Source organism: Sesamum indicum, linkage group LG2 (assembly GCF_026168435.1).
Source record: "Sesamum indicum cultivar Baizhima isolate 11 linkage group LG2, ASM2616843v1, whole genome shotgun sequence".
In the NCBI taxonomy this organism is placed as follows: domain Eukaryota; kingdom Viridiplantae; phylum Streptophyta; class Magnoliopsida; order Lamiales; family Pedaliaceae; genus Sesamum; species Sesamum indicum.
In genome coordinates, this window is record NC_142658.1 from 12,216,900 (window position 1) to 12,242,414 (window position 25,515).

General features: G+C 35.0%; 3 protein-coding genes across 5 annotated transcripts; all 3 read left to right on the plus strand.

Annotated features, from left to right (window-relative positions):
* Positions 1–8,095: 8,095 nt before the first annotated feature.
* LOC105155579 (methionine-S-oxide reductase) lies at positions 8,096–8,784 on the plus strand. The gene has a single exon (XM_011071471.3). The coding sequence runs from the start codon at positions 8,248–8,250 to the stop codon at positions 8,626–8,628; it is 381 nt and encodes a 126-aa protein (XP_011069773.1). The 5' UTR covers positions 8,096–8,247; the 3' UTR covers positions 8,629–8,784.
* LOC105155578 (uncharacterized) lies at positions 8,443–11,729 on the plus strand. 3 transcript variants are annotated; one of them, XM_088876240.1, is made up of 5 exons: positions 8,443–8,582; positions 9,704–9,803; positions 9,919–10,007; positions 11,028–11,158; positions 11,413–11,729. In XM_088876240.1, the coding sequence occupies exons 3-5, from the start codon at positions 9,939–9,941 to the stop codon at positions 11,510–11,512; spliced, it is 300 nt and encodes a 99-aa protein (XP_088732366.1). In that variant the 5' UTR covers positions 8,443–8,582; positions 9,704–9,803; positions 9,919–9,938; the 3' UTR covers positions 11,513–11,729. The 3 variants fall into 3 exon arrangements, with proteins under 3 accessions (XP_088732366.1, XP_088732365.1, XP_020554268.1); XM_088876239.1 differs by having other exon boundaries at positions 9,704–10,007; positions 11,028–11,226; XM_020698609.2 differs by having other exon boundaries at positions 9,704–10,007.
* Positions 11,730–22,905: 11,176 nt separating this feature from the next.
* Positions 22,906–25,515, plus strand: LOC105155580 (uncharacterized). Its single transcript, XM_011071472.3, has 3 exons — positions 22,906–23,504; positions 24,118–24,465; positions 24,555–25,515. The coding sequence occupies exons 1-3, from the start codon at positions 23,079–23,081 to the stop codon at positions 25,185–25,187; spliced, it is 1,407 nt and encodes a 468-aa protein (XP_011069774.2). The 5' UTR covers positions 22,906–23,078; the 3' UTR covers positions 25,188–25,515.

A 25,515-nucleotide genomic window follows, 5' to 3' on the forward strand; every position in this document is an offset into this window, starting at 1 on the left:
ATCTGTGTTCCTAGGGTGGGTTCGGTGAGGAGCTATCGTGGTTTGTGGCTTTCGGGTTTTTGGGAACGGTACTTTTGGTGACCGCGTCCCTTTTTTTTCTTTTGGATCTGGCTTAATATCTGAGCCACTTTCAAACAGTTGTTTTCATCTTCCTTTTCCGCTGTATTTTTCATTTCTGCAAATTCTTATACGGGTTGTAATTCTAAGGAGTTTATACTCCACATTGGCTGTAATAGTTGTTAGGTTTTCTTTGTGAAAAGAAGAGTACCACTGGAGGGTTATACCCTACAACACACTTGGTAACTCTAGTGTCAAATTTTTCTCCAAAAGGTAAGTTATTCGTAGCAAAATACGAGGTTCCAAAAACTCTCAAGTGTGAATAGTCTACAGGCCATTTGTGTAAGATTTCATAGAGAGTTTTCCGCTTCAACATATATGTAGGTAACCGATTGATGATGTAAGTGGCAATGAGAATAGCTTTAGACCAAAACACGCTATGCATATTTGACTGAAAGATCGAGGCCCTTGGAACCTCAAGAAAATGCTTATGCTTCCTTTCTGTGGTTAGGCCCTTGCACTGATTCCTGTTCAAAGTTATGCGCCTCTATAGCACATAATCACTGTTTGCAAATCTCTTGTTCCTTTGATCCATGAGACTCTCGTACCAATTTGGATAACCAAATATCTCAAAGCAGCTCTCGCTGAGATGGCTTGTTTTATCAATTTGGAATTAAATTTTATGATTTTATTGCTTCAAATTGGGTGTTTCCTTTTTCCACAAAGAAAAATTAAAATAAATAAATCCCTAGTTTTAGGATTTCAACAATATGCACAGCAGTGTCTTGCAAGCAGATGACTTATGCACAATACGGTGCCCAGTCACCATTTTTCCTTTTTTAGAAAAATTGGTTTTGGAAATAGAATTCTTTTCTGAAAATTAATATGGTTGGTTGTTCTAAAACTGTAATTTTTGGAAAAGAGAATTTATTTTTTAAATCAAGGGTACTTGTATTTATAAAATAAATCATTTTTTTTTTAATTTTTTTCAATCCTTGTAAATTTTAGTTGCTCATTTGAAAAGTATATCATAATTGTTATGATTGAAATTTGAATTTTTCAAAATAAATGATTAATTATGAAGAAGGGGGTAAGAGAAAATTGTTCTCTTCTCATTTAAATTAATCCCAAATTGGTTATGTCAGTCTAAATTAAGTTTTAATATTTATTTATATTGCTTTCATGGGATGAATGAATGTATGTGATGATCATGGAGTCTACACCAATGTGATTGGATGCATTTATATGTTCATTGGTTATGTTCTCGTTTTTTCAATTACAATGAACTCAGCGTATCTCATCTTCTGTGGTCTTTTACTCTTATTGTATTTCTATCTCCCTCCAAATGTATTTCCCTTGGCCTTGTTCTAAGGTTTTTAATGTGTTGGCACACGAGTCGTGGGATACTTTGGTTACTTTATCTTCATAGTTGTATGGTGGATGCTTGACATTAAGTATCATAGATAACTCTTGTTTTAGGGATCTATGAGGAGATGAGGTAAAATGTCTTGAAGGTTCCATAGCGATAGAATTAGCAATTGTTGTTTACCTTGTTGGTTCATTCACGGGCTCATGTTCTTAGGGCATGTAATGGGATCACTTGAACTTCAAGTCTATTAAGAAATTCAATTTCTCGATTTGTCATGAGAGAGTGATGATACTTGGATAAAATAGTGGGAGACATTTATAAAATAAATAATTATTTTATAATTGAAATGTGATGAACGAGTGAATGATAAACTTTGCCAATTGTCTCTTATAGATATTTTCTAAAAAGACAAAAAAATTCCACTTGCATCAATTCTTGACACACACAAACTCACAGGCCCTAATTATGTTGATTGATTTCAAAATCTGAAAATTCTCCTTGAGAGTGAAAATAGGGCTTATGTCCTAGAGTTCATGCCACATCCAACCTCTTCAATCCAAGAACATGGGTTAAAGATGATGGGCCCTTATTGAAAAACTTGAGAGACTTGATGTCATACTAGATGTTGATCTAGCCATGGAACAAAAGCAGCACATAAAAACCTTATCTTCCACACAAGCACAAAGCTTTGCTTTGTAGGTACACAAGCTTTCTTCGCATAAGCATCCAAGCCTTGCTCCACGTAGGCATATAAGCCTTTTGCCCAAGCACCTAAGCCCTGTTTAGTATAGGCACATAAGTTCTTCTCCGAGCTGACACCTTCAAATAAGTTATGCTCCATGCAGGCACATAAACCCTGCTCGGAGCAAGTACCTTGAAAAAGGCTTTCTTCCACAAAAATATAAAAAAGTATTGTTTTCCACACAAGCACAAAAAAAAAAAAGCATGTCTTCCACATAGGGATTAAAAAAAAATCTCTACTTTGTCCAAGCACTAATAAGCCCTACTTATAGTAGACACGTCCCTATTATTAACTTTTCCCTACAGGAAAATAAAGCCCTAAAGTAAGCATAGAAGGCATTTGCTAAACTCCTTGACCCCTTGCAGGTACAAAGAAAACTTTTCTCCTAATAAACATGCTATGTTACTCACACTTTTTTGTATGATAACAAACAAAGAACAGACTCTATTTTCTGGCCAAACTTTTGCCTTTGCTAGATGAAGTTGCATACCGTAAAAAGGTGACAGAGGCCCACCTATTAGAGAAGGTGGATTCTATAATGCCCATAAAAATAGGTTGGCCGAAAGAGGCCCCAACAACCTAAAAAGAAAAAGGATATCACAAGAGTTCAAAGGGGCTAGGATCCAATCCGAGTAAGGGCCCTGGGTGCCTCCATGGAGTCTAGAGGTTTTGCCCATGCAGTTAATTGACCTAAAGAGGCTCAAGTAGCCTAGATTTTGAAAGAAGGCGCCCACAAGAAAAGCTTAAAGGCTTAAAATACCCCAACCAAAGTAGAGCCAGGCAAAGTTTGGAGCCCAAGGGCAATGGATCCCAGTCAAAGTAGAGGACTAAGCACAGTTAAATCTCCTTGGAAGCCTAGGGGCTTAGGATCTCTAAGCCAGAGTAGAGGCTTAAGCACACCCAGACCCATACCAAGGGGCGTCCACAGGTGGTGTGACATCCATGTAGGACCTTTCAAACCACATTAGTTGGCCCTAAAAGACCAGTAAGTACCAACTGCTCAAGCAAGGACACGTGGAGGTCGTATGAGAAGAGCTAAAAGCACATCCTTATTCTTAAGGAAATCTCCAAGTCTAGAAATCCGATAGGAGAAGGATATCCCTCAACCACCTTACCTGGAACCTTGACATCTCATCTGGGATGGGCTCCAGTATCATTCCACCAAAGATCAGAGGGCTCCAATTGCCAGGAGATAACCTTCCTACCAAATCCGTTGCGGATTCGTATAAATCCAAGATCTTGTCTGCAGCGAGCTCCTTTATCATTTTCCCAAAGATCAAGGGGTTAAATCCCCAGTAGATAACCTTCCCACCAAATCTATAGGGGATTTTGCTTTATCCAAGTGGTTGAGAGGTTGCCAATAATTGTGATTTCCCCTCGTGGAGAAAACTTCAATTTTATTCTCCTACTTGTGCACAAAAAATGAGAATTTCAAGCTCAACATCACTCATTTAACCTTTATTAATTTCTATTATTTTACTTCACTATTTTGTAATCCAATTGATTCTGAACATTATTTTTTGCTTGCATCACATATAACATGATATATAGATTTATTAACACATCTTGCATTCATTATTTCCAGATGTTTGTATGCCATCAATTAGAGATGTATTACGTGGGGAGTTTGTCAATAGTTACAAACTAATGTAAGTCGAACATGGATGATTTGAGCTGAGATTGAGGTTATTGCATAATGATACAAGTAATTTTGTAAATAGAGAGGATGATGAGGGTTAATGAAGGTATTTAGGTCCCTTTTTCAATTTATATGGAAGAACTTTCTGATCCTTTTGCTGTGATGGATGTACAAGATTATTTCTTTCCCAAGAAGAAGACAAAGATGAAGAAGAAATGAATTGTATGTTTGTCATTAACTTCACTATGACTATATATATATTCCAATGCAACAAGATAGGAATGAAGAAAATATGAGAGAAAATATGGGAAATAAATGTGAAATAAATGTAATGTTTAGAGGGATGCTGGAATTGAGAGAAATAAGGGAACCAAATTGAGGGGTATTTAAAATATTATGAGGGGAAAAAGAAGGGGAAAATACAAACAACACCTTTGTAATATTGCAAATGAACAAATTACCTCTTTACAAAAAAAAAAATTAGCATGTGAGTTTATTGTATATAATGTATATTTCTCTTATTTATTGTGAGTTTATTGTAACATCGATTTATTGTACTATGAGTTTATTGATCGAATCGATGTATATATCAGTTTATTGATATTGATAAAATATATAATTATTTTTTCTATAAAAAAAAAGTTGGAGACTCTGCTCTAATAGTTGAACCTAGATCAAATAAATAGCGAATCACCCTCGTCGCTCCAGCTACTTTGGAGCAAGACCTATGCCTTAAGCCACTCTAAAATTAACTAAATCACGCCCTTAATATCATAAATCTGAGAAAGGGTTTGGGTGCACTATTGATGGAGAAAATTGGTGTCTAAATGTAACAGAATAAATAGAATTAAAAAAAATATCCGAGGGGTTTTGTTCATCATGTGATGGGGAGTCTAATACCCGTAGTCGCCGGCGAAGACATCATCAAAAAATAGATGGGCTGAAGAGAGAGAAAATGTAAGAGAGAGAAGTTGTTGATGGTGCATACAGGTATGTGAAAGGTTGGGTTGGTAGGCAATTTGTCAACGAGTGGTCGGCCGGGAACGGGAATGGGGGTTATTTTGGATTTGCTTTGGATTTCTTGCACTAAATAAGGGACTAAAAATGACTTGTAAAGAAGGATACATGATCATGAAAGAATCGGTACCTATTCTAACATAGCATTTGACCCGGTCGATTGGGAGGACATTGACTAGGAAAGTCATTTAGCTTTTTCTCTAGTCTATCCAAAGTTTCATTTTATAATACTAAATTCAAAAAATAGTAAGATGACTTCTGAATGTTTATTTTTTAGTAAATGTTCTGAGTTACTCTCGCTCTTAAAAAGTTTATTTTTGTCACTTTTACGTTCTCGCACCTGCTCTCACCACACTTTTATGTGGTTAGAGTTGGACTCATTTGAATGATCCCATTTCTATGGAAAAAGTAAAATACCATATTATTCACATAAGCCTAAAGGAAAATGAAGGTCAAATCATGCTTATTTAGATATTTTACACACATCAACACTCTTTAAATTCTCTACAGTATCTTTCATTTTATTTCAAAATTTATTTACTTTAAGTATCAAAATACTAATATTTGTTTTATAAGTTCTAAAAACCTATTACTTTCAACGAAATTCACAAATATTCTTGTTAGCATCAAAATATATATATGTACTTTTAAATGGAAAAAGTACTTAACATAGAGGAAATTTAGAAAGGTGAGAAAAATACCACATGAAAATTGGGATTCAAATCCTTAATTTTAGCAATCATATTCTTAGTTTTAAGAAATCTCTACTCTTTCCCAAGATCCAAAACGTTTTATCAAAAAAATATAAAGGATAAATTGCATAAAATCTCCCTATATTTTTAAAATTTAGTTAAAAAATTTCATGTGTTAAAAAAATAGGCAAAAAACACCTTGTGTTATTTAAAATATTGCACTCTCTCCTTCTGTTAGGTAAGCCTTATATCGTTATTTTTTTTATTGAATTGCCCGTTATGCCCTTGTTATAACTGTCATTGATTTTTAATTATAAAAAATAAAAGGTCCAAATCTTAAATTATTTAAATATATTTTTTTATTTATATATATATATTTATATATTATCTATACCTACGCTATATACAATATATATAAACTATATCATATAATATATATGTATTCGTAAGCGGTGGCAGCCGCCGCCTACATGGACGGTTACGAAATTGGACGACAGCGACGTTTGCCTGCTTACAAAGGGGCGACGACGACCCCCCCCCCCCCCCACCAAAGGGGGCGACCTCGCTTTGCCCCTTTCTGCCGCCTCCTTTTGGAAGGGGCAGCGGCTAGATCTAATCGACTTGAGAAGAAAGGCGACCTCCAATAGTTAGGTGCCATCTTTGGTTGCTACATGCCGGCGACGGAGAAGAACGTAAAAATAAAAAATCTATTTTCTTAAAAATAAAGAAAAAATAATTTAATTTTTTTATTTTTTAAATATTATTTATAATAAATTATATAACTTAAAATAATTGATGTTAATTTTTGCTATTTTTTTATTTAATTAGTATTATTTATAAATAAATAAAATCTATTTTAAAGTAATAATAATTTAATAGAGTTAATAATATATAATTATTATAAGTAACTTTTATATTGCATATAAAATTTTAATTTGAAATGTGAATTTTGAGTATATTAAATTTGTATTATGCTTATTAAATTCAAAATTTTAAATTTTAAAAAATTTATATATTTTTTAGGTGTTTTTATATTAAATTAATATATTTTATAAATAAATATAATTTATTATAATATATTTGGACTTAATAAATAACTTTAACTTAATTAAATGTATTTAAATGTTATAATAAAATAAGTAAATTATTATAAAATATATTTCAATGTGAAAGAAATGGGGAAAATGAACATTATACATTTAAAGTAATCCCAAAAAAGCCAAAAAATAAGGCTCACTAGCACAATAGGCTAGTTTCACACACTCGCTATTAGTATCTAACGGGAAGAGAGTTTTTTTGCTATATTTTGTAGAACACAGGGCTTTTTTCCTGTAAAATTAGCAAAGGGGATTTCTTGCTATTTCACCAAAACAAAGGAGGGTGTTGTGCAATTTACCCAAATATAATTAGTAAATGATGCCTATAAAAATGGCTAGCCCAAAAAGGTTAGAGCGGGCCAAAAGAAAAAAAGACACCGCAAGAATTCAAAGAAATGCAAATCCTAAACTGCCCTTAGTGTGGCCCAGTTTGGGTAAGGACTCAAAATGCACCCAGGAAATATAATCCGAGTAAAGCCCCAAAGAATTTCGGCAGGAGGTGCCCTTAGATGATTAATTATCCAAATGAAGCCTAATCAGCCCAAATCTAAGAAGGTCTCACAGGCCTACAAGGAAGTTTAGATACTGAAAATCCCCCAGTTAAAGTCAAAACCCATCTCACATGGTGCCCACGGGTTTTCTTGGTGACATCCACATAGAATCTCTAGAAGTACACCTGACAGAATCAAATAAACACCAACAACCCGTTCGGAGATACGTGGCGCCTCCAGTTAGAAATGACATATAAACCCTAAAAGTTTCGATTCAAATGGGATAAGGCTTTTCCTCAACTACCTTCCTTAAGTTCAGCGAAAGCATCATTCTCTCTAGAAGATACCTTCATCCACAGTGGACTCCAACTGCCTCCCAAGAATTGCATTTCTCCAACCGCTAAAAGACGACCCTCCCCTAAATTCTAGGGGAATCCCATAAAGGGACTCTTGTTTTCCCAAATTCATAATTTTTCCAACCAATTAATAGTTGTCTATAAATAGAAAGTTCTTCCAATAAGAGAAGACATATGTTTATACTTTGAGCCTACATACTACAACATTCACTATCATACTATTATAGTTGAAAGAAATTTTATACTTGCATATTTAGACATTTCCTTTATATCAATATCTCATTTATACGCTCAAAAATAAGAAATAACACTCTTAATTCAGTCATTTACACTCTTTTATCTTCTAACATTTATTTCTTTTTTTACTCGAAGTGGATTCCAACATCAAATTTTGCTTGTATAAAAAAATAAATAAATAAATGATCAAATATGAAGTCACTGCCTACCCAAAAAATGGGGCCTTAGAACATTGAAACTTCAATTTTATCAAGATAAGAAATTGAAGTCTAATTGGTCAACTATTTTCATGGAATCTTAGAACCAAACACATGCAATCACTTCCATAAAACTTGCACACTTGTTTAATATTCCTCTTCCATTCAAAACCTCTAACAAATTCAACAGTTTTAATGAATTAATTAGTTAAATAAAATAAAAGTCCCAAATAAATCTAGAAGGCGGAAATTTCCATCGTAACACGCTTTTGAAAGTTGAAGCTTCTCCTCTTCATTACAAAACCTTTCGCCGCTTTCCCTCTGCCGCTTTCAATTCAAGAGTATTTGCATCAATGGCAACGATGTATTGCTGCAGGGAGTGCGGCGCCAATCTGAACCTCCACGGCGGCCACCTCTATCCGCCGGACTTTTATTTCGAGGCCGGCAACAAAAACACCCTCTCCTTCTCCGCCGTTGATTCCTCCAAGTTCAGGTTCGAGAAAGAAGACAAACTTAGGCCCTTCTTCGAGACTGTCAATTACTGGGGCATTCAGAGGAAACGCACCAAGATCAAGTGTAACAGTTGTGGGAAACTGGTGGGTTATATTTACGACGATGGACCGCCGTTGACTGATAGCAATGGGCAGTTGGGGTTCGGCCCGAGTCAGGTTGTGCCTAGAAACCCTAGGTACAGGTTCAAGAACAAGGCTTTGGCCATTAATTCTCAGACTTGATTAATTTTGTCTTGTTGTTTTGGGTACTTTTCCTGAACGGGTTTTGTAATGATGATCAGGGGCTTCGTGGGCTTTGCTTAAACGGGCTTCGTTTTGTATATTTGATGTACGTTATTCATGAAATAAAATTCATATATCTTTGTGATATTATAATCACCCTTGCCTGGTTGTAGTTTGTGCAAAATTTGTGGCTTATTCCTTACTGGATGAAACTGCATTCGGTTATAGGCAGAATGGAATTTGGATTCGACCTGGAAATTTCTTGGTAATATTTGTTTCACCAGCTATCTACAGTATAATTACCAACTTCAACTGTGATCATGGTGCGGCCAAGTATGATTCTATGGCATCTTGAAGTTAACAGAAACAGTATCATTCCAAAATTGCATGGCTGTTCATGGAGAACATCGAACTATTGTTTAATGACAGTAGTTCAAGGAGAACTTAGAATTTTCTTTCTTTTTCAGCAAATACTATTTGGTTTGTGCAAAAACAATCAGCTAGAGCCTGCCGGGAACTCTCAAGAGTTGGGAGAGACTTAAAAGTTGATATGCGGCTCCTATTATTGGAATTACCATAACTATGCATCCATCTGGCAATATTATTCTTGGGGCAGTTTGTGTAAAATGGTTGTGCTGAATGATTATTTTACCGTCCAACCTGGAGGACAGCATGCAGTTGAATTACAATTTCTCAGGGTCTTTTTTTAAGATTTCTTGAAAGATGTCTTGGTCATAACTTGAAATCCATGTCTTGCATTCACAAATGCATCATTTGTGGTTCATTGTAGAAAAGCCTGATTGTACAAGATACAATGATCGAACTTCTGGAAGGTTTAGTAATTTCTTATTGTGTATTCTGCATGTTGTCACAATCCAACTTTGGAAAACAATTGAAATAGCTCGTTAATTAACATTATTATATGTTCTTGATATGCATTGCAGCAGTAATCTCAACCTCTGGTTGTCTAGTTATTGTTTGAAAATTTGATGGTGGGGTTAGCTCATGAAGAAGCACAAATTATTATTTGTCGTGCTCCGTGGTTCTCAACTACCAGTTGTTTTGTTTTATTCAGGTGCTTGTCCAAGGAATCACAGCATAGTCAACCTTGTTGCATGGATATACAAGAATATTGACAGCAATTAATTGCATAAACTTGAGATGGAGTAAAGAAGGTTAGCTCGCCATTTCCCACGCCACCAATACCACCAGTACCAAGGTTTCTTAGTCTGGGGAAACAAATGGTTAAGTCTCTAGTTGCACCAAGTGTGACCAAGCAACAAATTGCAGATTATTGGAGGCAGAGGCGCATGATAGAAGAAGATCATTTCTCTGCTGCTATAAAGGCTGCGGCTCGTATCCGGGCTCAGAAACTCTCGGTGAGTTCTATCTGTATCAGACATAAATAATGTTCACACGAGTTCTAATCCAGTCATCACTTTTTTTATTTTTAAAGAGTTTATGCATTGTTTGGAAAGGATTCCATGCTTGGACTTGAAGGAACTGAGTTAGGTTAAGCTATACCAAAATGAATGAATGCAATATAAGAATCCAAAATCTGGATTAACTTTCACAAGCTGTAACTCCTAAAATTGTTCAATCTTTATAACTCCGTATCAGAATTTTTGAAATGCCCAAACTGCTGAAGACATTGGATCTCCTAAAAGACTGCCCGAAAAAGAGGCAGGACATGTTATGGGTTGCTAACGAAAACGTTTTTATAGATTTCAACTGCCTTCACTATTTTCTTATAAAGTATAGTCTACATGGTCAAAATGCTTGAGGGTCACATTTGGAATTTTTTATGGCAAATTGGCGATTGAGGTTGAAGATCTTGTTTTTAATGTGCAAGTATCCCTTAGGAGTAATCAGGAAATGGCCCTTGGGAGAAAGATGTCAAATCAGGAACCAACTTTCTGCTGCTATGAAATATTTATTAACTAAACCTACATGTTCCTCTCTGTTGCTTCCTTCACGGCTCTCCCTGGTTGCTTCAATACTAAGGTCAGACGGGTGTTTGTCTGTAACATATATTCTGCTCCTTGTTATCATGGATGAGAAAGGCATACAACCTCTTCAGTGCATGTTTCATGTTTGAACCGTAGAGCTTGGTACTATCCTTCTTTTTGGACGATTTGAACTTATACGTATTATCTTGAAACTGCTCGATTATGCTAAAAACCCACTTTAATGATATTCCTCGGAATTTGTTGCTGAACTCAGTGATGTATGGTGCTACCCATAGTAATATTGTGCTTCTTGTCATTGAGATAAATCCAATGAAACATGTTGCAATTGTCACATACAAGAGGTTGACATTAACATTCTAGTTCATTGTTGCATCCAAAATCTGACTGATATTATCTTTGTGGTAACTCTACTAAAGTTCCTGTCAGCAGGAGAATGATTACTTCCAATTTGAAGCCTCCTTGGAGGATGATGAGAATATGGAGAACAAGAACAAGATCAGTGTCAAAGCAGCTAGCAAAAAAGATGAGAATGAAGAGAGAAGAGTGGGAATAAAGGACTGGCAAGTAGAAAAATTTCCAGAAAGACCAAAATTATATTCAGTTTTTCAAATAGAAATGATGCTATCAGGTCAAAAGTTTTTGCATAGTTCTTCAATGTGAAAAGCCCTAATAAGTGAATGTAGGCTTTAGATGGGACAGAATCTAAAATTAGAATCTTGAAAATTTTGATCAAGTTTATGCATGCATTACGAATCATGAACAACTAGAATTTATATATACAAGATCTGCTGACACTTTCAAACTGGCACTGCAGGTGGACTAAGAGCAGACACGCATACCTAAATGAGCCAGTCATGACATCGGTGGACAAAACTCCGAGGAAGAACCCGGCTCGTCTTCCCCAATACTTCTAGGACATCTCATGCAACGTGGGTATCAAGTTAGCTGATTTCTACTGTCCATAAATCTCTGTTCTTGGATATAGCATGCATGTTTACCGTGTGTTCCGAATAAACTTCACATATACTTGTGCATGACATTGTCACTTGAGGAAGGCCTGTTGGAATGGTTTCGGAACTGTATCATGTAAAGGTCTGATGCTCTTTATATGATGGATAGATATCTGATGTACTTCCTCTTATTTTAACAGCATCTGGTTTTCCTTGGAGAAATCTTTGGCGGGGTGTTTGTTGTTCATCGATGTTATTTTCTGCCATGATTCAGTTATCTACATTTATATTGTGTTCGGATCGATGGAATTGAAAGTAGGATTTCAAATCTCTCGAAAAAAATCCTTTTGAACAAATTCCATTACAAATGATTTTTAATCTTTAATTCTCAGGATTTGAAGAAAGTATTTGAAAATAGAATTACACGAGTTGGACTCTTGTTTGATTTGATCCAACTGAAGCTCGTATGAGTTTGATTAGGATCAGTAATCAAATTAAATTCAAACATATCTTTAGAAATTCGATAAATAATTCGAATAAGTTTGAAAATTATGTATTTGGCGCCACTCAAATAATTTAGGATCCTACTTTTATCCTTGTTTAATCAGCAGTTCTAATAAATTGGGTAGTAATAGTATTATTTCTGGTTTTCTCCTTGGAGCATAATTACGTAAAACCTCGTGTGCTTACATTGAAATTGCTGGAGTATCTCTTGTGCGAAGATGGTCAAAGAACAAGAGCTTTTTCGTGTGTTTATTTTATTGTATTTTCAAAATTAACTCCATCTTGAAAGGAGAATGTCAATTTTTTTTTTTCTTTTGTTCAAGGTTCATCTTTTATGTATTTTAATTAAACGCAATTTTTAACTTATAATTATATTATAGGTTGTTGAAGAAGCTTCATTTCATAATTAAATAAATTTAATAAATAATAATATTTTTTTATTTTAAAATTTTAGTCACGCATACCGAATGTGCAGATCAATGACGTTAGTATTAATAAATGGGCAATTTATACTTATATTATTAAAAAAATAAATAAATTGCAAGTCCTACCCCATTTGGGGAAGACTTGCAAAAAGACGCCAAGGGGGTTTTATTATTTTTTTGTTTAAATTTTGGGGGTCGAGCCCACATTTTTTTGTAATTTTTTTTATTTTTTTGATTAATTATTATTTAAGGATATATTAATTATTTTTAATAAAGAACTATTATTAATTTTTTATTAATCAATACTTTATTAATTAAATATGACTTACAATATTGATGCGTGCGAAAATAGCACGGGTCCAACAAGCCTGGACTTCAAATTTGGACTTGGGCCAAGAGACAAAAGAATGAAAACACACTCGGACGCTCAAGTTAATATCGGACTTAAGAGAAAATAATTGCAAGAAATAAATCGTAATAAAAAATTGTGATATGGTGATCAATTTCGTGAGAGAAATCGTGTTAAGAGTGTAAATAGAATGCAAAATAAGAGTTTGAAAATAATATTCCAGTGTCTGGAAGGTGTTCCCCGCCTAGGGACCAAACCTTTGTTTATAGGGGATGTTCCCCTTGGGCAGAATTCTGCATATTTCCTTTAATCTTGGGATGAGCGGATAAGAGCTGTTAAGATAAAGCATAATTGGATCTTATCTCTTGCTAATCTTGCTACGGAGAGTATACCTTCAAGCTAAGTGGGATCTTCATGTTGAGGACTCCTTAATCAACAAGGAGTTCTTTTGCTCCAGGAGTCTAGGGATTTGAGGGGATCTTTTTTGACAAGTGTCTTCCATGTGGGCTAAGTGTCATGCATGGCAATTCAGGTGGACATCATGTGTGGACGACTGGATGTGAGCTTTAGTGTAATCATCACTAGGCCACATACTTTGGCCAAATCTGTGAGTAGCCTGGACACTCCTCTCATATGAATTGTTGGGCTAATGGGTGAAGCCTTGAACTTTTTTTTCCTTCTTATAATGTCGTGGATCCTATTGGTAGGGGTGTGCAGAAAATCGAAAAATCGGTCGAACCGAACCGAATAAAAAATTCGGTTCGAATCGAAAAGCAAGCCGAATTTTTCGGTTCGGTTTTTAATTTTTCTTTTAAAAAAATTCAGTTTTTCGGTTCCGTTCGAACCGAAAAATTGAACTTTTAAATAATATAATAAATAAAATATATTTTTACACATATTAATAATATATAATTATATATATTAATATATAATATATTAATATTATTTTAGTATTTAATTTTGATATTTTGGTATTTTTATTTTTGGATAAAATTAAAAAAATATCACAATTTCGGCTTAAAATATGAAAATATATTATTTTTTTTAAAAAAAGGAAAAAATATGGTTTTTTCTAAAAACCGAAAAGACGAATTTGGTTTGGTTAAAATCGAACCGAACCGATCAAATTCAGTTCGATTTTTGGTTTTACAAAACCCCGAACTGAATTTTCGATTAACCGAAAATTTGGTTCGGTTAACCGATTTGCACACCCCTACCTATTGGGCTGTTGGGAGTCCTCTATTTTTCCTTGCACTGAATTTCTTTGGGTTATATACATCATCCGGTCCGCCCACTCTAAGGAGGAGGGGTGCCCCCAACTCCTTCTTAGAGTAGGAGTCTTTGTTACGCCTAGGGGGAGGAGCCCCCTACCTTGGATATTGACCCATGCTTCTTTTTCCGCCTTTTGTCTTGCTATCTCGTCCTTGGATCTTCCCTGATCGTTGGATTCAAGAGGCTTCCCCCTCCATAAATGTTAGGGAGAGGACTGTTTCTTTTTCTTCTTTGCTGGATATCTTGAATTAGGACCCTTATGATTGTCGGTCCTTGATTGATGAAAGGCTTCTAGGGCATTTTGGCTTGATTTCTAGGGTGGAACCCCTGGTACTTTATATTTCCCTTGTGCTTTGATTTGTTTTTATTCACTTCACTTCATTTTTTTTTTTTTTGACAGCAAATATCATGTTTAACAAGTTGATGCGCGATCATGCTTTTGGGGTCGTGCAGAGTGGACTCCCCTTCCAGATCTTTTAGGAGGACCCCCACATCCAATGAGTCTAAAGAGAAGCCTCCTACCTTTCCCTTCACCAAGGGCTACTCTTGGAGGCTCCTCAAAAAAGGCGAGGCTGAATTCTTTGGCTATCCCCCCAGCTAGTTCTACAAAACCTCCTTCTGAGCCTCCCCCTCCACCTCCTCTCAAGGATGAGAAGGGTGTCCCCCTCAAATTTTCTCTTGCATTCTCGAACTGCTTGCATACTCGCCAGTCTTTGAGTAGGAGAGAGGGAATAATTCTCATTTGATGGCCGAACTCATGAGGGGGTTGTTGTTTTCACGAGATAGACAACTACTGGCGCCTATACCTCGAGAAGAGTTGGAGGGGATAGTTTCGTCATACCTGCTCAAGGTACTCCTTGTTTCGACTGTTTCTTTAGAATGCTTTTTGAGGCATTTTTTTATCAAGCGGTTTCTATATGTGAGGAGTTGTTTTCCTGACCCGAGGAGACCCCCCATCCCCCAAAGCGAGGCTCAGAGGTGGAAATTAGAGGAGAAGAGGGTGCGCCTGGGTGCTGAAAACGCCAAACTCATGGAGACGAAGAAAGAAATCGCTAATCGCTGCCAGCAACTAGAAAAAGATTTGAAAAAACTTCAAGATGAAGTTGTTGGCCGTGAGGGGGGCCTTAGAAAAGTTGTTGAGAAGGCTACGCTCGATTTCCCTAATACTGATGATGGCTAGTGTTATCTCAAGAGCTACTAGGCTAGTTGCCTCGAGGAATTCAAGAAATCCATGGATTATCAACAGGAAGTGACCAAGATAGCTGGGCTCTATTTTGAATACTGCTTTGTGGCTTGCAAAGAACAATTGTAATCACATTTTGTTTCAAGCTCACTCAGTGAAGTCTTTGCAGGAGAATATTTGGCATCATATTGGGGGAGGTCGAGGTTGAGGTGAGGAGTCCCCCCTGAAAGCAACAATTGATCTTGTAGCAGGGGACATTCCAAGGGAAGGAGCCCTAGAGCCGAAAAAGAGAGACCCCCCCCAGTTGATGTAATACCCCCTAATGCTCCTACCTAGGAGAACTAGGCTAAGAAGAAAAAAAAAGACCCCGCTTGTGGGAATGAAAAAGCGAAGATGTAATTTAACCCCTCCCTGCTATCTTCAAAACAATATACTCTTTAATTCTGCTCTTCTTTCCTCCATTAGAAATGGGGATGAGACAATTTACTCTTTTGATGGATGTTGTTTTTTATTGGCCCTCGATCATGTTTGAAGCCGGGGGCCAGAATACAATGATCCTCATTTCCTGTTTTACTTCATACTTGGTATTTACAGTGGAATTTGATGATAATAAAATCGAAATAAATTCTCATTTTTTTTTACGATATTACCCTACCCTATTCTTTTCACTTTTTCTTCCTTTTTTTTCATTTTCTCTTAATTGAACCGAACAAATTCATACCGTATTCTCCAAGTACTAAAAATTCCATTCTTGACATGATCGAGACCTCTTCAACTTTGGATGAATCAATTAATACACAAATACGAGATTCAAATTATCATGTGGGGTTCAAGTGGTGCTGTCATATATCAACCCAACGAGTTGAAATTGAGCAATGATGATCTCCGTGCATGATATGGATCCACATCCACTCATTGCAAGAGTTGCATGAGTTTGACTTTTTTGCTGCTATATATATTATGCATTAATTGCATGCTCGGTTTCGTGCCCAATCATCTTCATTGCTGCTCATCATTCTGTTCATTTTCGCCGAAATCATGTCGGGACTTCAAAATTCCAAAACTATAATTCAGTTCCGTTTGTGCTGCAACTAATCATTTACATCAAATTTAATTATACTCATTCTATGTTAAATTATTTTTCTTAGAATGTGATCCAATTATATCATTTGACTTGTGATTGTATTTTGGACAAGTCAAATAAAATATTTTTTTTTATTATAAATACAGGGTAAGTTGTAAATTACTTTTCTGTGTTGTTTAAAATATTTTATATAAATCTTCATGAAAAATAAATACTATTTTACCTCCTATTTGTTGTTTAGAAAGGAGCACACTGCCTCGCTGGTGATGGGATATTTTTTTTTTAAAAAAAAAAAGCAAAATAGGGAGACAAAATGGTATTTTACTTTTTCGAAAACTTATTTTTAGTATTTTGATTAACACAGGAGGTAGTTTGTAATTTACCCTGTAAATATAATGTGATAAATATTAGTCTAAAATTCAATCACCCAGATGATTGTACAATTGATTTTAAGAAAAATAATTATAATATCTGGGTTCAAAAAATCATAATCGATTATACAAATATAAATTGTAGTTAAATTTTAAAACCAACCTCCGATTTAACGACAATGAAGGTATGAAAATAAAATTAAAATTAAATAAGAAGAAAAAGAAAAAGAAACGATCAAATAATAATAGGATTGCATCTCTCCTCTCCACCAACAACCAACAAAAGAGATAAGGCCAAAAGCTGTTCCCTATTGCATTAGGAGAAGAAGACAATAGAAAAAACAAATGCTTTCCCACTTTATTGTGTTGGCATTTCTCTTAATTTATGGATAAATTATATCGATATTCCCTTATTTAAAAGAAAGGATAAAATGAATTTAAATTTGAGGTGCGGACAACACCTATTTTTTTTAAAGGGGAAAAATGCAAGCAATTCTCTTGTGATATTGCAAATGAGTAAATTACCCCCTTATGAAAAAATAAATAGTGATTTACCTCCTTGTATTTTTTAAAATACAACAATTTACCCCCTATGATTTCTAAAATGAAGCAATTTATCTCCCTGTATAAGGAGGTAAATTGCTTCATTTTAAAAAGTGCAAGGGACTAAATTGCTATATTTTTTTCATAGGGGTGTTATATGCTCATTGTTAATATCACATGGGGATAAATTGCTATTTACCCTTAAGGAAAAAAATGCAAGTAACCCCCTTGTGATATTGCAAATGAGTAAATGATCTCTATTACAATTTGCTATCAGGTTTATATATGACAATTAACTTTTAGGATAAAACAAATTTCTTGAAATTTCAAATAGTAATTTCAAAAACTTTTTTCAAGAACAGATAGAAAATAGATTTATGTTAATATGGAATGTTGGAGATGAAATTTGTCATTCAACACTTATTATGTATAGGCATTTCGAACCTTTTTTCGGACAATTACAATGTTTAAATTGCATATAGTTCATAATCGTTGCAATGTTGTTTTGTAGAAAAGTTGCATAACTTTTCAATCATTCCAATGTTTCACATTATGCAAAAAAAAGTTGCATAACTTTTAAGAAGAAATGTTACGGTCAAATTTTTTCAGTTTTTGCCGAGAGATTCAAAATTTAATTTCTACAAATTAATTAAAATTAATTCTAAAATAAATAAATAGAATTAATTATTTTCTTTCAAGCACGAGCACGTGCCAGATGGCCGAATATAAATGTATGCATAAAATAATATATATATATGTTTAACATTTATTCCCTTAAACTTTCCATTCAAGTTCAATATTGAAACTTAAAGAGATATATCTCATTATAATCATTTTGGATTTATTTATTCTTCCAATGTAGGAAGGAAGTTATCCATATTTTTATTTATCAGCTATTTCCATCAGTTACTTAATATTAAATCTTATACAAATATTTTATATTTTTTATAAAATTATACGTATCCCTCAATGTGATTTTTTCCTCAAGGAATATTTGTAAGTTTTTGCCCCTAAGTAGATGTCGAGGTAATTACAATTATATCTTGGGGATATACTTATAATTTTAGAAAGATTTTAATTGGCTTAAATTTAGGAGATATTGATGTAATTTATTCTCGTTTTAATCCCAAAGATATGTATAAAATGCCAAAAAGAAAGGTCCAATCTGTTTGGTTCAAGAATAAATATTGCAATGTTGAAAATTATATTATAAATAATAAAAAATATTAAAGTTCAAATTACAACGAGAAAAAGGGGGAAATTAATTGCAAGTAACAATGTTCAATTGATATATATATATATATATATATATATAATAGATATGCTTTCAATTAGGATATCAAACGTCATATTTGACAATTACATATTTTTTAACAATATTGATGCGTACAGCAGACCAATAGCATTATGATGGGCAAAAAATTTTCTTAAAAATTATAAAATCAAAAGCGGGCAACCTACAAAAAAAAGAATTAGCACTCTAATACTTAAGAATTACTGAGACATGCATGAAAAAATTTGAATAACAAAGAAATAATGGCAAGACGAATTACTTGGAGTGATGGAATATGGAAATGTAACCTAAACATGAGCTTGTAGAGTATAGAACATGAGCAAGAAATGAGTATCTTTGTTGTTTTGCGAGAGTGCTAAGTGTGTCAAATATGAATGACTTGAGTTACCTTTTTTACTTCAACATGACCTCAATCTATAGAGGGATTTAGAGCAAAATCCGAGAGTAAGTTAGGGAAAGCTACATATTAGTACAAACCTATGGATGTTAGCTAACTAACCTAATTTGGACTTGTCTTTGAAGAGTTATAACCGTTTGAACCATCATTGTCCAGACAACCGAGAGAATAGGAGATGCAATTATTAGCTAATGTATTATGTTGGTCTCACTAATACAAGGAGAGTTAATTGGACATTATTTAGGGAGATATAGCCCTTGACGTGTAGAATCCTCATGACGTGTCATCCCCATTGTCCTGTGAGCAGGCTTGCTAATTGGACCTTTTCTCGAATCTTGCCACATTAGCTTGATTTTGATAAAATAATCTTGTTATCGTTTGTTGTTAGGCCAATAGGGCTTGGGCTTGCTAGGCCGACGAATGAAGGCCCCTTTCTTTGCCTTGGGTTTTAGAAAAATGATCGAGGGAGGCAATATCATTCTCCTCAGCCCAATAGTGCAAGACTTGTGTTGGACTGCTGGAATTAAAAAGAATATTCTTATTCTGGGCGGTTTTTATCTCAAGAATATTTCTATACTTGAAAACATTTCCTTGTTGTGCTGAACCAGTGCGGAATATCATGCAGGGATACTTAGTGTGTCTTGTTGTGCTGTAGGAGTTTTATCTGCGTGTAACATCCTTTCCCATCTAAGCGATACAGATAGTTCGGGGTAGAAATTGTCTATAGTAGTCAAAAGTAGCATGCCTTCCTATTGGATTGTAGGTAGAATGCACGTGTGTCATCGATAAATACTGGACACCCCATAATGCTCGCGGTATTCCATTCAAGCGTATTCCATAAGCGGGTATGTCGTTCACGGTATACATCAATGCCACACACATCATGAATGCCTGATTCATGCCATTTTCATGAGTTCGTACACCCACATGCGATAATTGCAGCAACTCTTCGATCAACAGCTCCAGGTACACATCGATCAAGCATTTTGGATTAGATACCCAGGGATCACCATCTTTAAGAAAATATACTTAAACTTCATGCACATCCTAGGTGGGAGATTGTACTGTAAGTATAATCAACTAGCATGAGTACGTACAACCATACTGCTCGTGCAGTACAAACCCATCTATGCACAAGCCCAATCTAACATTATAGGGCTCCAATGGGAAATTGAGATATGTTTGGTTGAAATGCCTCCAAGCCTTTATATCGGACAGATGACACATCATGCCAGCCTTCATCTGATGGGTGACATGTCATGTCATGTGCTCCAGTGACTGCCGAGGCATACAACCTCTACAATTAGGGAATAAACGGCAAGTACCTAAAAACGACATATGGGGACTTCTTGTGGTGGGGGTTTTGCTCCTTGACCGGCTTGTACCTGGTATTTTCACAAAACTTACAGTACTCTAAATCAATATCTTCCTTCCAATACAACATGCAACTAATTTTACAAGCATCAGTCTTCTCAACAGGTAAATATAAATTACTTATCATCCTCTTTGTATTGTAGTAATCAATAAGTAGGTTATGATCGTAGGGCAACATATTACTAGCCCAATGGAACACCTGATCGTGGGATCTCTTAGAAAAATTATTCTCGACCTTGATGGAACAACATACCACACATATATAGTATTTTTCTCAACGGGCTTAGAAATAACTTTTGGAGTGATCAAAAGTAGCCGTTAAAATATAGTTGCTAGGCTACACTACATCTTTTTGGAACAGCTTTTACAACACATTACAGACGCAATTGCAATTGTAAAATATCTTTTGCAACAGTCTTCAGCCGTTTCAAATTTATAGCGATTTTTTAAATACCAATTCTTAGGAAAGTCTTATATTCAGCATAACCGTTCCAACACCATGCTATCTATTCCAAATGGTGTTCCACATTTGGAACAACCTCCAATTTGGAATGGATTTTACCAACATTCAGTTTTTTAAAAAAGTTGAAACAATTATTGTGACACATTATCCATTATAAAAACAAGAAGACTCAATCTAATATATTACAAAACTCTTTCTAATTTATAACAGATGCTGCCCGTTTTGTCCAAATCCACTACTTTTTTTTGGTAGTGAAAAATATGAACAAATATTCATAATGTTTTTATGTAGTCTCTGAAATGAACAAAATGTGAAAATAAACAAAGCAAAGTGAATTGGGGTGTGGTTTCTTATGATTTCTCTCATTTAAGTGAGAAAGAAGTAAGACGAAATGCATTTGGTTGATATTTAGTATGTGTGATTCAATGTGCACTGAAAAAATGATTATTTCATACCTTACAGATAACTGTGATTTAAAAATCATAGTTTATCAATATTATATATCACAAATAAAATATAATTAATATAAAAATTTAATTTTAACTACGATTAATCAGTATTTATTATAATTTTATTTATGATCAAAATATTTATCCAATTTTTTTAGCTGTAGCAAATATTTTGGCTTCATTTATAGGAAGAACGATTAATAGCCATTGCACAAACGGAGTTAATATTATTCGCCATATTTTTTTACTTTTAACCATAATAATTATTTATATTGAAAAATCATATTTTTTAGATAAAAATGCAACGTGAATATCTCATTTTATCTATAGGTAAAAAAAATGGATGATTATAGTATTGATCCAATAAGTTTTTCTTAAAGTAGTGAAATATATTTGGAATATAGTTTGAAAAATTGTCATAATCAATCACATATCCAATAAAAAATAATATTTAATGTGATAAGATGAGATTAAAAATATTTGAAATATGCACAACCTCATGTTTTCAATCTGCTTTGTCTAATAATGGTCCTTTTGGCCATCCATATATATTTTTTTCAATAAACAAAAGTTTGGATGGTTTCTTTTTTGTTATTTGCACATGTAATTAGATTTGTCCTTGGAATTATAGATAGCTTATAAATATATTTACAAATTACCTACTAACACAATTTTTATATTGATAGAAAGAGTCGAACCCACAATTATATAAATTGCTTTCGAAGAATATTTGTAGATTACCCGTTAATACAACTTTTATATTGGCATAAAAAATTGAACCTACAAGTATATATAAGTCGTTTACAGGAATACTTATAAATAACATATTGGCCAAAGAATTAGTGTATTATCTTATATGTAAACGGAAAAATTGTATTTTTGATCCCACATGATGAATAATATTGTATTTTTTATTTTATTTACGAGTTTAGCATATTTGGTCCATAAAACTAAGACATAATAGCATTTGGGGATAAAAATGCTATATTTTTTTATTCTATGTGATCAAATATGCTACAATTTTTTCTCTTATGGGACCAAAGTGTGGGACCAAAAGTACAAAATCTCTGTCATATAAGATAAAAAATGCAAATTCTTTGTAAAATTATGGAATTATTTACAAAAATAATTGAATCACGATAAACACATTCTCATCGGCTTACAACTTTTAGCTTATTTTAACTTAATTTAAAACAATTAAAAATTGTAGTTGTCCAAACACCTCTATTTAACTTAATTTAAATAATAATTTAAAATAATTTAATATTTTTGCAAAATTCCATTATTAAATTAAAATGAGCAATTATTTTATTTCTCATTCTCACACTATATATTATATATATATTAACTGTTGTGACACATCGTTTTTACATAAATATAATAAATAATCTTTCATATTTTAAAATATATTATAAATTAGAATAAAATATATAAATCAATATATTATATCTATAAAAAAAATAAAAAAATAATTTATTAATTAATATAAATTTTAAAATATTAAATAAATTAGTTATTTTATTATGAGGGACATTTTTTACTTGATAAAGAATTAGTACGGCGCCATTATTAACGATCATTTGTGATTGTGGTTTCTTTTATTAGTGAATATATATATATATATAAGCGCCGAAGAAAAACAAAAAAGCTGTTTTGCTTCTTGTAAACGTCATTCTCTGTCTTTTTCTCCTTTTCGTCTCCCCTTCTCTCCTCCCTTTTTGCTCAGTACATATGTACTACTTCTACCTCTAAATTTTTCCAAATCATTGCCTGTTCTAGATACTAATTGCAGCAGTGTATATTGAGCTGCATTGCTGTGAGCATGGAGCGGAAGCATGGGTTTTTCTCGGCTCTGAAGCAGGAAGTGGTTCGCGGCATGTCTCCGAGTCGCTCGAGGAGGGGTCGGAGCCAGTCTCCCTCAGGTTCGGGCCTGCTCCGGCGGAGGAGGGGCAGCAGCTTGGGCCAGCCCGAATTGTTCATAGCGAGATCGGGGAGTTTGAGGCCGGGGTTGGAGACCCTCTCTCCTTTAAGGGAGGGCCCGGATCCGAATGGCCCAGATTCTGGGGACCCGCGGAGCGACAGGTGGCCTCAATGGCTTTGTCGGGCTCCTTCGGGTTCAACTGCCGGCCCGGATTATTCCAGGTCCGATGTGAGACTGCTTCTCGGCGTACTGGGTGCGCCCCTCGCCCCTGTGCACGTTAGCAACAATGACCCTTTGCCTCACCTCTGTATTAAAGACACTCCCATTGTTAGTAGCCTTTCTCTGTATTCTTCTTACCATTTCTGTCTTCAATTTATTACTTTTATCTTTTCCCATTATTGCCCTGTGCTGTTCTGTTTGTCAGTTCATTCTTGTTTTTGGAATTTTTGCTATTTTGTAAAGAAAGACAGAATTGTGGAATTAAGAAAGTTTTCTTCTGTGGAACTGTTTCTTTCTGGCTTTCAGTAACTTAACTTTGTTATTCCATAAAATTCAAAAATATTCCCCTGGAATTGTTCATCTGCTGCTTTGGTCAAAATTTTGTTAATTATTGAGGTAAGTAATGTGGTGTTCTTGAATTTATAGCCGCTGCTATTCTGCTATATATAAATGATTGCTGTTTGAATTGGAAAAGGAAGATGTAAGAACATGGAAATATAGAGGAAGGATAAAATGATGTTGTCAGGATTGAGACTGTTGACCAGAAATTTTCTGGTTGGTACATAGTTAATGTTCATTAACTCATCAAGACCAGGAAAAAGAAAGGATAATTGATAGATTCTGTTGCACATGGTGGTGGTCCTTGTTTCGGAGTTCTGTCATTTTCGGGCTATTCGGTTTTCTTAGTTGAAATGTTAATACTTGTGTAAGCGTTATCCAGGAGACCTCGTCGGCCCAGTATATATTGCAGCAGTATTTGGCAGCATCTGGAGGGCAGAAGCTTCAAAACTCAATTCAGAACGCTTACGCAATGGGAAAGGTGAAAATGTTGGCATCTGATATAGAAACGGCAACAAGGGTCATAAAGAGCAGAAATTCGGCAAAAGCAGCTGAGTCGGGGGGATTTGTGCTCTGGCAAATGAATCCAGACATGTGGTATGTGGAGCTTGCACTAGGCAGCAGCAAGGTTCATGCTGGTTGCAATGGAAATCTCGTGTGGCGGCATACCCCCTGGCTTGGTGCGCATGCGGCCAAAGGGCCAGTTAGACCTCTGCGTCGAGCCCTCCAGGTAAACTTGCGTGTTTACTGACAAATGCATGCTTTTGGGTGTTAGTTTTGCTTGAGAACACTTTGGGCTGACCTGCCTTTGAATTCTAGGGTCTTGACCCGAGGACAACAGCAAACATGTTTGCCAATGCAAGGTGCACGGGAGAGAAGAAGATCAATGGAGAGGATTGCTTCATTCTCAAACTTTGTGCTGATCCTCATACACTGAAAGCCAGGAGCGAAGGACCTGCAGAGGTAATCAGGCATGTTTTATTTGGCTACTTCAGCCAGAAGACAGGGCTACTTGTTCATTTAGAAGACTCCCATTTGACCCGTATCCAGACCAACGGGGGTGATGCTGTATATTGGGAGACTACAATCAATTCATTTCTCGATGATTACAGGCCAGTTGAGGGGATCGTGATTGCTCACTCGGGCCGATCTGTGGTTACCCTTTTCAGGTTTGGTGAAACAGCAATGAGCCACACCAAGACTAGAATGGAAGAAGTATGGACGATTGAGGAAGCAGCATTCAATGTACCTGGTTTGTCCATAGACTGTTTCATACCTCCTGCTGAACTAAGATTTGCTTCCGTTAGCGAAACATGTGAGCTTCCTCAAGAAGATAGGCTAAAATCTGCTGTAGCAGCAGCTGCAGCCGCAGCTTATAGAGCCAAGGTTGCCCCGCTGGGCAGATCCCATGACGGCAATGTTAACAATATTGTAGTGAAAATGAACATATAAGGAATGAGGCAGGCAGATCTCTCCATTTTCAGCAATTATCAGGCTAGTTCCGTGATACAGACCGACAAGCTCAGATAAGTAGTAAGCTGGCAATCCAGTCCACATTGAGGAACTTTCACCTTTGATCTCTCATCTACTTTAATCTGTATATATACTCGCGACGAGCCTTTAGCTCTCTCGGTTCATAGTTCCATATTGGACTCAGTTTTTCCAGCGGAAACGCCGATGAAAGCCGACTGTAAAACCAAAAAAAAAGTATTCCCTTCTCTTGATCATGTAAAATTCCAACTGTAATTCCTACTGAAATTAGAGCATCTTCAAGTTCAAA

Excerpts from the sequence above, each read along its gene's own strand:
- LOC105155578 (XM_020698609.2), top strand. The coding sequence starts at position 9,870 with ATGGTTAAGTCTCTAGTTGCACCAAGTGTGACCAAGCAACAAATTGCA. Across the intron at positions 10,008-11,027 it reads TCCGGGCTCAGAAACTCTCG|GAGAATGATTACTTCCAATT; the intron begins GTGAGTTCTATC and ends TCCTGTCAGCAG. Across the intron at positions 11,159-11,412 it reads AGAGTGGGAATAAAGGACTG|GTGGACTAAGAGCAGACACG; the intron begins GCAAGTAGAAAA and ends CTGGCACTGCAG.
- LOC105155579 (XM_011071471.3), top strand. The coding sequence starts at position 8,248 with ATGGCAACGATGTATTGCTGCAGGGAGTGCGGCGCCAATCTGAACCTC.
- LOC105155580 (XM_011071472.3), top strand. The coding sequence starts at position 23,079 with ATGGAGCGGAAGCATGGGTTTTTCTCGGCTCTGAAGCAGGAAGTGGTT. Across the intron at positions 23,505-24,117 it reads GTATTAAAGACACTCCCATT|GAGACCTCGTCGGCCCAGTA; the intron begins GTTAGTAGCCTT and ends AGCGTTATCCAG. Across the intron at positions 24,466-24,554 it reads CTCTGCGTCGAGCCCTCCAG|GGTCTTGACCCGAGGACAAC; the intron begins GTAAACTTGCGT and ends TTTGAATTCTAG.